This window comes from Octodon degus, unplaced genomic scaffold, assembly GCF_000260255.1.
Source record: "Octodon degus isolate 3935 unplaced genomic scaffold, OctDeg1.0 scaffold00055, whole genome shotgun sequence".
NCBI lineage: Eukaryota > Metazoa > Chordata > Mammalia > Rodentia > Octodontidae > Octodon > Octodon degus.
Window position 1 is genome coordinate 12,501,750 of NW_004524631.1, and position 12,199 is coordinate 12,513,948.

General features: G+C 47.8%; 2 protein-coding genes across 2 annotated transcripts in view; both read right to left on the reverse strand.

Annotated features, from left to right (window-relative positions):
* Positions 1–863: 863 nt before the first annotated feature.
* Cfp (complement factor properdin) lies at positions 864–7,377 on the reverse strand. The gene is made up of 9 exons (XM_004633564.2): positions 6,818–7,377; positions 6,577–6,727; positions 4,900–5,075; positions 4,306–4,476; positions 3,984–4,175; positions 3,715–3,888; positions 3,270–3,461; positions 2,995–3,112; positions 864–1,089 (listed from the first exon to the last, which is right to left on the reverse strand). The coding sequence occupies exons 1-9, from the start codon at positions 6,888–6,890 to the stop codon at positions 924–926; spliced, it is 1,413 nt and encodes a 470-aa protein (XP_004633621.1). The 5' UTR covers positions 6,891–7,377; the 3' UTR covers positions 864–923.
* Positions 7,378–8,509: 1,132 nt separating this feature from the next.
* Positions 8,510–12,199, reverse strand: part of Elk1 (ELK1, ETS transcription factor) — an 8,750-nt gene continuing 5,060 nt past the window's right edge. Inside the window, exon 5 of the mRNA XM_004633565.2 lies at positions 8,510–8,522. Within this exon, the coding sequence (XP_004633622.1) occupies positions 8,510–8,522 (13 nt within the window). The remainder of the gene's footprint in view (positions 8,523–12,199) is intronic.

Below are 12,199 nucleotides of genomic sequence, written 5' to 3' on the forward strand. Positions count from 1 at the left end.
TAGTGTCTGGGTTTGTTCCCTTCACTGCAACTGGGGAAACATGCTGCTCTGATTTCTCTTATGTCCCTTGATGTCCAGCACTACTGTTAGTATATAGTAGGGGTTAAGCGTCAAATAAATGTTCAAACTAAAGGAATGCCTATTTGGAGTCTGTTCCAGGGCTCAGGCCGCCTCTCTTCATGTCAGCTGCTTAGCCTTAACTTTAACCTACAGCAAACACTGACTTATGTTCAACGAAATGGACACATGTAAAAGGAATTTACATCTGGGTTTGCCCTGGGGGATCCTCCCTGTGGATGCTGACACTGTAGCTACTGTCTACCCCAGTCCCAGCTCAGAGAATATCACAGCCACTTCATCAGCCGCCCCCCACCTCCGCCTCCTGGAGCTATTTGTCATCTGTAATTGTGGTGTTTGAGCTGGGTGGTTGCGAGTGGGTGGGTGCAGGTGTTCAATCCGCAGGGTGCCAATGCTAGCCACGTCTTTCTGCAGTTCTGGGTTAGTTGACATGGAATTGGCCCGCAGGGAGCCTCCAGCCGGTGGGAACCTGGACAGCTTTGGGAGGCGGGGAGACAGCAAGTAACCAGCATGCTGGCCAATCGAAAAGTGTCTGCTAGGGCAAGTAGCCAATCAAGTCACCTCACAAGCAGAGATCTGCAGAGGGACGTGCTGGGCAGGGGAGGGGGCACCGCCTTAGGCAGTAGTGAAGGGAGCCTGGGGCTGAAAACTCATTTTCACGACTTCCAAGTAAAGTACTGTTTCTTACATCAGGCTGCTGAGATCTTCCTCTAGAAGATACTATTACCCCATTTCTGGGAAAAGGGCTAGGTTGCTTTGCCTTCTTTAAGGAAATTTACACAAGCTCAAAGAGGCTGATTTATTGAGGACTGGAAGATAGAAGGGTCAGAGCAGAGGAAGAGGTGTTAGGGGTTTTCTTCCTCAGGTTCTTTGCAGGCAGGTGTGTGCAGACATGGCCGTTTCTCCTCCAGCAGCACCTTCTGCCCCTGCAGCTCCTCGCACTGTGCCAGTGGATTCCCCCAGAAGGTAACGTTCTTCTCACCCTGGCCTTCAACTATGGAAATCGTGGGCCTGAGACATTAGAGGGGAAGTGGAGGACAGAAGCTCAGGAAAGGATAGAAGGTATTGACAATGTTTTTTGAGGTGGGTATGGTACTGATGATTAAACTTTAGAGCCTTTGCATTGAGCTATGCCCTCTGCCCTTTTTTTTTAGTACAGGGTCTCATTACACAGATAGGACTCATAGTGATTCTCCTGTTTTCAGCCTCCTAAGCACTGGGATTACAGGCCTGCACCACCACTCCCAGTCTCAGTTGCCATCTCAGCATGCCCAGGGGGCGCTGGGGATTGAATCCCTGTCCCTGTGCCTGCCTAAGCAGGTATTTTATTCCACTTAGCTATCTGGCCGGCCCTCCCCTGCCCTATTTTTTAAAGACAAAGTCCCACTAAATTACTAAGTTGCCCAGGCTGGGCTCCAACTTGTTATGCATCTACCTCAGTGCTAGGATTACAGGTCTGCACCACCATGCCTGGCAAAGAACTTAGAATTAGTGACTAATTTGTGTGCAACACTATCGTTTATCTTGTCAGGAACTATGCCTCAGTTTCCATCATTTATAAAATTGAAATAGTAGGAATAATATCAATACCTACCCCAGTGGGCTGAAGACAAATGAATTAATTCAGATGAAGTGCTCAGTATGGTGTCCAGCACATAGTGAGTGCCCAGTAAATGGTGATTGTTAATTGCTGGCATGAGCTACCTTTTTTGTTATGGTGCTGGGCTCAAACCCAGAATCTCTCACATACTAGGCAGATGCTCTACCATTGAACTACATCCTTAGATTTTATGAATGACTTTTATTTTTAGAGATTAAGTTCTCATATAGTTCAGGATAGCCTTGAGCTCACTACATAGTCCAGCTCAAACTTGCAATGATCCTCCTGTCTCTGCCTCCCTAGTACTGGGATTACAGGTATGCACCATGCCTGGCTTACTTTTATGTCACTCTCTAGGTCCCTCTGTCTCCAAAACCCAAATATTTTGTCTTGATATTCAAGCCTTTGTTGTTGGGCCCAAATCCCTGACCCAAGGCAATCTCTTGCTTTCTCCCCCTCTACTTCTCCAAACTGAGTCTCTTGTTCAAAAAGGTGTTTGCCTGAGTTATCTCTCCCATTAGACAAAGCCTTCATTCACTCCTACCATGATTTTCTCAATTGGTCCTTCCTCCATTCAGTCTGTCACTCATTCAAATATCGTGTGCTGCCATTCAATGACTCTAACTCATCTTCAAGACCCACTTTGAGCTCCACAGTTGGGAGATCATGTCCCAGATGATGGACCTTCCATGAATTGTGAACAGGCCACTTAACCTAGTAGCTGGATGTATGTAGAAGAGATGTGTATTGCAACCCTAAAAGCTGGGCTACTCTAGAGACCAGTAAACTCATAAGATGGCCAATCACATGTGTTCAGGTCCCTGCTTACAGTTTTGATGTCAGAAATGATTTTCTTAACCTACCTGCCAAGGAGGGCCCAATCAGCTTCCTGGAGCCAGGTACAATGGTGTCCCTTTTCCATATACCTTTGATCACCTGAATCTCTCAGAGGATACAGGGATCTAGGTTTTATATGTTAGCAACTGTTGCCAAAAAGGATTTGGAGTGCCTCAGATGGTGAGATGTCAAGTGGATGAGTGGAGGCACAAGTCACTGAGAGGTTGGAGGGAGTAGATAGGAAAGACTAAGTGAATGGGAGAGTGGCTGAGTGGCTGAATATGTGACTGAGGCAGAGAGGCTGTGACTTTCCCCTAGTATCCTTTTCTTTTAACTTCTCCTTTCTTCTTGTAGCTGAGTGATAGCACTTGGCAAGGCAAGGACCACAGACCCAGTAGTGGAAGCCTTAGTTGGAGGAAACCTACTCTCCCACCTTCAGCATCATGGCTCCCTCCCAAGACACACTATCCCTCACTCACAAGAACTTGGGGAGTGGGGACATGCAGCGGCGCTGGCGGACACGGGTGGGGTTGGGCCCACATGGGGGTGTGCACAGCCCCCAGGCAGTCCATGATGACCATGAGCCTTTCTCTCCAACTGTGGGGGGGGGAATAGTCAAAGTTAGAGGTCTCAGTGAGAAAGTGAAGGGAAGGTTGTAGGGACATGGGGTGCACAGCAGAGCTGGAAGACCCAGAACGTTGTTCGGGGGCGGGGGGGTTGCCCACCCTCACAGTGTCAACTGTGGGGCACTCACAGATACAGTTTTGGATGTTGTAGCAGTGTCGGATTTCCTGGTGTTGCCCAACACACCGTTGTCCATTAAACTTTCGGTGCTTGCAGCTCCTTACGCGTGTCTGCTGGCCTGGGATTTCCTTGCAGCGGATAGAGCTCAAGTGTGGGCGGGTGCAGGAACTCCAGTCGCTCCAGTTCTCCCACTTTCCATCCACTGTTGGGACAGGGGCCACCAGGGTGCAAATCAAAGTGGGAGCCAATAAGGGGGCTCGGGGGAGGAATGAAGGCTAGGGGAGTAGGGGTGGGCGATCAGATGTGGGAATAGGGCATCAGAGGTAGGACCAAGGTATGAGAGCCAGGAGGAGGAGTAAGAGGCAGGAACAAGAGTTCAACAGCAGCAACTGGCAGCAGAGATGGGTAGGGGCTAAAGCAGAAGGCATGGAAACTGAGCATCCAGAAGTGCTGACCAGGGCAAGGCACAGTTGTGTTGCAGATGTGGGCACGCGTGTTATCACCAGCACAGAAGGGGCCTCCATGCTTGGGCACAGGGTTATTGCACATTCGTTGTTCCAAGGTTTGTCCCAGGCCACAGGTCACAGAGCAAGGGCTGACAGGGCCCCATGACCCCCAGCCCCCAGCCACTGTTGGAGGGAGAAAAGGGAGTAAGGAATAAGGCCACTCAATCCTCCCTCAGCTCCAAGACCTTTGAGGCAGACCAACCTTGATCCTTGTGTACCTGGGCAGGGTGGTAGGCCACTGCAGAGTCGCTGCTCATTGGCTGGTCCCGAACAGGGCTTTCCAGGAGGGTCCTTGGAGGGCTCAGGTGCAGAACATGTGCGGCTTCGTGTCTCCACAGGTTTGTGGGTTTTATCAGAGCAGGAGCCCAAGCAGGCACTCCAGGAGCCCCAGGCACCCCAGGCACCATGGGCTGTGGTGGAAGTGGGGGTCACATGTTGGTTAGGCATGCTAAAGTCTTTTCACCCTGGCAGTTTCCTGCTATAATCCCATAGACCCATCCTGGGTACCCACATCAGTATCCTGTGGCAGCCCTCACTTACTAGGGCAGACCTGCTGGGTGTCACAGGCCTCAGCCTCCTGGGCCACTCCTGGACAGTGGCCCCCACACTTGGGTGCAGGGTTATTACATACTCGCTGACGGATCCGGGTTCCTTTGGAGCAAGTGACTAAGCAAGGCCCCCAGGGTCCCCAGTCAGACCAGCCGCCCATCTCTGTGGGTGAGAAGAGAAGGGAATGGTATGGAAGTGGGAGGGCCATTCATGGGTCCTCAATCATTTCCTCATAGGCTCCACACCAGGCAACCTTGTCACTGTAGCCTTTGTTCCCACACCTTGCCCACATCATTGCTCATTTAGACTAGAGCAGCAGCCTTCACACTGGTCCCTCTGCTTTGCCCCTCTGGTACAGTCTACTCTATTTCCAAACAAGATTGCATTTCTCCCCTGACCACAATCCAAGTCACTCAGCCAGAAGCCCATGTCCTTACTGTGGCCCTCTTTTCCTCCCACCATTCTCCTCCAGCTACCCAGGATAGCTCATTTTTTCAAAGCGTCCAGTACGGCCCACACAGGGCCTCTGTGCTGATGCTTCTGGTGCCACAGGAAGTGTTTGTCTATCTTGCTAGGCATCCTCACCAGGACAGCATTTCTGCTCCTCACAGGCCTGCAGCTGCCATTCAAGGGTCCCAGGAGCCTTCTCCCCAGAGCACTGCCCACCCCAGCCTATGCAGCGGCGGTGGCGCAGCTGGGAGCCCTCAGTGCATGACACTGAGCAGGGGGTCCATGGGGACCACGTTGACCATTGTGGAGACCTGTGAAGAAGAGCACATGTCCCATCTTGGTACAAATTGATAGGATGGCTTGAGGGACTCCAGAGTGTTGGAGGCACATGAGAAGATGTCATGTAAATGTGAAGCACTCATTAATGACTATCTACCCCTTAGAGACAATGGAGGATTGAAGGGGAAGTGGTGGGTAAGTGCTTGGCAAATGTCCTTTCCCTTTGTGACCAGGGCCCTGGAGTTAACCCTTGGAAATTCCCCAGAGGACAAATCCAGGTACACAGTAAGCAAATGTAAGGAGGAAGAGACTGGGATTGCTGTCAGAAACCCAATAGGTCATCATCCTGCACAATAGGAGGTAGACAGGAAGTACTTAATAAACAGAAGCCACCCTCCCAATAAGCATGGAGCCCCCTCAGAAGCACCCCTACCAATGCTAAGTAGGGGCTTACAGCTGCTCTAAAAAATCCCCAAGGTCCCCAGGCTCATGGTGTATCTGTAAGCAGAAAATGTAATTGGAACTGGGCATGGTGGCACATGTCTATATTCAGGAGACTTAGGCAAGACAATCCAAGTTCAAGGCCAGCCTGGGCAACCTAGACTCTGTCTTAAAAATAAATAAAATAAAATAAGCTGCGGATATAGTTCAGTCCTCTCAGGTTTCAGTACCCATTACAAAAGAAAAACAGCACGGCAGGCCAGGGAATCGAACTCCCCAGTCTCTGCATCTGCCTAAGCAGGAGCTTTAATCTGCTGAGCTATTTGGCCGGCCTCAAAAAAAAAAAAAAAAAAAAAGAAGAAAAGGAAATATATTTGTAATACGGTAAGGGGTTGATACATGTAAGCCAGAAATCAAGATTAGGAGACTAGAGTTACCCCTCAGAAATCCTGAAACTGCTGCCTAGCTTCTGCAATTCATCTAATATAAGGAAAGTGCTCAAAGAATGTAAATGCCATCATGATTAGGGCTCTGGGGTTCTCCTCATTTACGTGTTTGTATACCCTAAGCAGTTAATAGTTGTCATCTCAACTCAGTGGTTAGAGTTGCCTTCAGAAATATTTGAGCTGCAACCCATCTGTAAAATACTTCAGTGCACTATGGGAATGATTTTCTTTCTTTTTTTTTAATCAGGGATCAAATTCAGGACCTTGTACTTGCCAGTCAGGCGCTTAAGCTGCTGAACTATCTCCCTGGCCCATAATTTTCAGCCAGGGGTGCCTTTGCCCCCTCACCACTTTTAGAAGATGGGGCAATGTCTGGAGTCATCTTTGGTTGTCTCAACCAGTGTGTATAGAGAGATTGATACTAACATCTACTGGAAGGGTAGGGATGTTATAAAATATCCTATAATGCAGACATCAGAGAAAGAATCTCCCACTCCTTAACATTAATAGTGTCAAAGTTGAGAAACCCTGAACTATGGTTGTGATCAAGACCTTGGGGGCTCAGCCCTGGAAGACCTAGAGAAAGAAAGAACCTAGTTGTGGGTCACAATCCTCTTCACCTTCCCCCAGCCCAGGCAACCCGAACCTGCATGCCTGGCAGTGCCCACTGTCATGCTTCTTGAAGGCGTAGGCAGCATTGAGACAGCAGTCCTGCACATGGATGTCTTTCCCCAGGAGGCCCTTGCACCTGCCTGAGGATTCCTCATACTGGGTAAAGCAGAGCACGGAGTCTGAGCCTGTAATAGGACCAGGGAAAGGGATGTGGACAGTCAGGGGTGTGGTAGGCCTGGACACCCCTGGCCACAGCCAGTCCGTTCCCCACTCACCTGTGGCTGGAAGAGTGAGCAGCAGCAACAGCAGCAGCAGCAGTGATCGAAGGATCTGCACTGAGGCATTCATGATGAGCACACCACTGCACCTCTACCAGAGGCCCAGCTTGATCCAAGCTGATCTGCTGCTGGCAAGAGGAATCTGAGCACTGTAGGAGGAACTGGGAGGGCACTATGAAGGCCTCTTCAGCTCAGACCACTCCCCTGCTCCTCTACCTCCTCCTCTTTTGCCTCCTCCCTATTTCCTCCTTTACCCTTGGGACTGTTTTGTCACCCAATCACCAGTACCTCACACTGTGCTCCACCATGCAACCTTTCAGTATTCAGTGTCCTTTGGACAAATTCTGAGGGACAATGGGGCCTGGGAATCTGGAGGACAACGACTGTGGCCAAGTCACATGGACCTTTCTGAGCCTTGGTTGCCCATGTGTAGGAATGTATGCTCGCAACCACAATGGCATGGTGAAGCCCATGGCGGTGCTGAACATGGATGAACTGAGTGTGGTCCTCCTGACGAGGTGGAGGAAGCATGCAATGGCAAATACTTCATTCTCTAGCCTGACTGAACCCTGCCCTCCTCTTTACAAAAATTAAGATTCCCTGTGGTCAGCATGTGTGCATGGGGTCAGCACAAGGGAAGTGAGAAGAGGAAGTGGGTTGGTGTGAGGAGGGATTGAAACGATACAATTGGGGATATCCGCTCCCCTGGGGGGCTGAGGATACTTTCTAACCCTGGGGCAGGTTGGTCAGCATGTGCGTGTGCATGGGGTCAGCACAAGGGAAGTGAGAAGAGGAAGTGGGTTGGTGTGAGGAAGGACTCGGAAAGGATACAATTGGGGATATCCGCTCCCCTGGGGGCCCAGCTGAGGATACTTTCTAACCCTGGGGTGGGGGTGAACAGGAGGGCACCGGTTTGGCCATGTTACCTCAGATGGCTGTTGGGCAGGTACCTCTCACCCCTCAGCCTGCTTCCTCCTCTGTAAATACACATGGATGGCACCAACAACATAGGTCAGGCTTGGTGCAAAGATCAGAAGACTTCTAAGTAGCTAGGACAGTGTCTGGCGACTCTGTTACATTGATTTGCTCAACATTTATTGAACACCTATCATATGCCAGATGTGGCTCTCAGGGTTAGATGAACAGAGAACAGACCACACAAAAATCCTGTTCCCCTAGGGACTTATACTCTAAGAGAGGAGACAATGAACATCACCTCCTTCACAGGCCTTTCCCAGCTACCCTGCTTTGGTAAGATCCCTGTCGCTCTCTAGCCCAGTGGTCCTTAAACCATATTACATATCAGAATCACCCAGAAAGCTCAATAAATTTGCAGATTATTGGGTCCCACACCTGGGATTCTGAATGTGCATTTCTAACAAGTTCCCAGTTGACAACTGATGTTGGTATGGGTACTATACTTTTAGAACTTCCATTTTAGTCCCTGATTCTTATTTTACTTTGTGGGTTTCAGCTACAGAAAAAACTCCACATGCTGTTTTACTGTCCAAGATTACTCTTCAGCCCAATTTTCTTCCAGGTGAAACTGAGCTCCACAGTCCTGCTATTTTCTTTTCTTCATAGCCCTAATGAGTGAAATTCCAGAGCCTGTTCCAAAAACAAGAGTTTTGTGGGCTGGGGTTGTAACTCAACGGTAGACTGCTTGCCTAATATGTGCAAGGCCCAGGTCTATTCCTCAACACTACCAAAAAAAAGAATCTTTTTAATTAACGAAAATCAGCCTGAGAAAGGCAGGAAGGCAATATCTCATTTCTTCCACATTCACAAAGAAAATAAAATTTTATAAATTAAAACAAGATTAAACAATCTCGTCAGGGGTTAGGGCAGAAATCTCTCAAGAGTACTGCTACTTGGCACACCCACAATCCCAGTACTTGGGAGGCTAAGGCTGCAGTATCAGTACGAGTTTGAGGCCAGTAGGCTGAACTACATTGCTACACCCTGTCTTAAAAAACTAAAAATAGATTTAAAAAAAAAGAATACTGCTCGTTTTTGGAAGATAAGGTGTGTGCTAATATTTGTATCCATTACAGATGTACTCTGGTCTCAGATAATATAAGCCTGTTTCTGAATGTGTGCCGTGAACAAAGGGGTCTTGTTAAGATTCTAAGACTTCAGCTGTCAGTGTTGTTATCCTGTGCAAACAAACTCCCCAAGAAACCTGCAATTCTGCCTGGTTGTTTTATTTAATAACCTGTTGCCCTGGTAATAATGTTATAATCGATATTTCCTTTGTTCCTTAACTGCATAAATACTCATAGGGTTCCCTGTGGATGAGGACTGTCTGCACTTTCATTTTCTCCCACACACATTTAGGCATTAAAATGACTCTGCAGACTCCTTTAAACAAAAAGTGAGAGAAGCTTGTCTTATTTAATTATTACATTACTGCCTGATACAATGTATTTATGTGTTTCTTGTCAGTCTCCCTGAGCATCAGCTCCAAAAGGGCAGAGTTTTGTCTAGTATGTTAGCTGCTGCATCTGTAGGTCAGTAGATGGGTGCCAGCAAGCAGTAGATGCTCAATAAATGTCTGCTGAGTGCATGAACAAAGCGAAGGAACAAAACTTGAGGCTCTACTAAGTGCTTAAAAGAACAGTCTGAGTTGAAGATAAATCATCTTGGGGAATAATTCACATTTTAAGGGCTGGATTTCGGTCAGACCTCTTAGAGAGAGTACAGGTGAAAAGGAGCTCCAAGCAAAGTGCAGGGGAATCCCAGCATTTCAAGTTTTGGAGAAAATGGAAGTGCCTCCCGGGGGGCGGGGGGCTGAGTGGGAGGGGTCTATGGAGGCAGCAGACAAAGGAGAGCTTTTGTCTTAGGCCTGGCAATTCAATCCATGGCCTCTAATACACCGGTCTCATTCTCTCATGTTTAATTTTTTTTTTTTACCTGTACATAGAGTTCTGAATTTGCAGCCTCTACTGCACTTATTTGTCAACAAGTTCAAATACATATATGTTCCATCATCACACAATCTCAGACAATGTCACATACGCAGGGAGTCATTTTCTGCCACTGATCCCCAGCCTCACTAGTCTCCTAACAGGTTCATAAACACTCATGTCTCGTGGTTTAACTCGTTCATTATCACCGATGTTTTTCCTCATTAGTTTCTCCCATATGCACAGTCACATTAGCTAATAACATTCAGCCTACCATTTTTTCATATCCAGTCACTGATTTACATTCATATTCATCACTAACTGGGCTCTCACGAAGTTTTTCACGCAGACAAAATCAGCATCCCCTTCCTCGACTCACTTAAGCCACTGTGGTTTACCCTGTGGTTCCTGATAGCCTTTTATAGCCTCCCATGAATGCTTTCACATGCACACAGCACCATGCAGTATATCTAACTCTGCCCTCACCTGCTCCCACATTTCTTCTCAGCTTTCACTATCCCAAATCTTTGATTTATAGCTGTAAAAATTCTTTTACAGTTTCACACATAGGCACGCAACCGATTTCTCAGACACTGGCTCACTGATCCGTTCAGCCTTGCCACCTAGACCACCTCTGATGCATGCAGACATTAATTCCCAGTTGCTGCTAGATTCCACATCTCACACAATCCTCTGTCCATGCTCCCTATCAGTTATGGACACCACGTTCTTCTCCCATAGTCAGCTTGCTTACAGGCACATGCACACAACGACAAACTCCTAAGTGTCTCACACACTCTGATCACATACACACTTAGTGTGTCACTGGTTTGGTTTCATTTTCTGCTTTTTTACAAACATGATCTTTCTTTAGTTTTATGAAATGTCTCATAGACTCACACTCTCATAAGACACTGCTCAGTTGTCAAGTTTCTTCCCCATGGCTACCAAGTTCCTGGCCTTTCTGCTCTCCGTCTCTCTCCAACATTGCTTCTTCTCTGTCCCTCAAGGATAATCCTATAACCTACTGCACCATTTCAGCCCTCAGTCTCACCAGAACCCGTGAAGACTTCAGGGATTACTAAAGACCAGCATGCCACTGGCCTCAGTGCACGCGTGCACATGTACACGACATGAGAGCCTCCCAGCCCCAGCTATCTGATTTATCGTCTTTTCCAGTCATCACGAAAAGTTTTCAGACACATATTCTTGTATCTTGGATCTCAGTATCTCCTAGCTTTCTCATAGCCATTTCTTTCTTTTAAAGGAGGAAAGGTTTATTTAGCTCAGTTTGTATAGGTTTCAGGCCATAATCCACAGTTCTTTTCTCTTACACAGTCAACTCTTACAGACACTCCTATGACTTCAGCTGTCACTTCAGCGTTGCATAGCTTCACACAGAAGCCATTTCTCACTCTGCAAGTCGTGACCAGTCAGTCGCCTGCTTCCGCACAGTAAGGCCTCTCACCTGTACCTGGTCCCTGACAGCCTCTACCCATTTCCCAGCCACACAGTCTCTCACATTCAATTTTGCTTACGCACTCTGTCTCGCTTAGCATCAGCTCACAAACAATATCTTATGCAGATTGTCACAAGTTTTTACACAGACTTTTTTTTGGTTGTGCTGAAGATGGAACCCAGGGCCTATGCATGTTAGGCAAACACACTCTACCACCGAGCTACATCCCAACTCTCGTGTAGTTAATATTTTATCAAGTCTTAGTTGAGTTTGTGAAACAACCTCAATTTTTCATATAGACACACCGTCAAAAGCTTGTGTTCACAACTTCTGCTCTTTTCTCATACATGTAACACATAATCATAGTATTCCACATTTTCACACACACCTCGTCACCAACTGGCAGCCTCACCTATGGTTTCTGACACAGGCCACCACACTGTTTCTCTCACAATCATTCTCTGCTGCACACTTTCATTGCCCTTCACACAAAGCTATACCTATCACGCTCAGCTTCTCATGAAGACATCGGGGGGAAAAATGCCAGCAGCCTCCAGCAACACCTTTAAAAATATATATTTACAGGAACAATTCCCCATTCTCTGGGACTTTTAGAAAAAAAGGTCCATTTTGGGGAAGTAAAACAGTGGAGACAAGTTCAGCATCATCTCCCAAATCACCAACCCCCAGGTCCCCAGGCCTGGGCCAATGCTGACAGGAGGTGAGCTCAGGAGTCTTTTGAACCCACCCTCTCCAGCCTGGAATTGAGACAAGGCAGGCTTTATGTCCCCCATTCCTCCCTCCCAACTCCAGGGACACTTAAAGGGTCCTTTATACCCGCCCGCAGGAAATTGGGGGGCTGGGAGGGAGGGAGCTGAAAATACATGTTTGGTATCAAAAATAAACACTTGGGGGCGGCAGGAAGACTTCCCCCAAATCCCTTCCTTCCCACCCACCCACCCCATCAGATATAGGAAGAGATGCCTCCCTCTCCCATATTGAAAAGCCCCATTT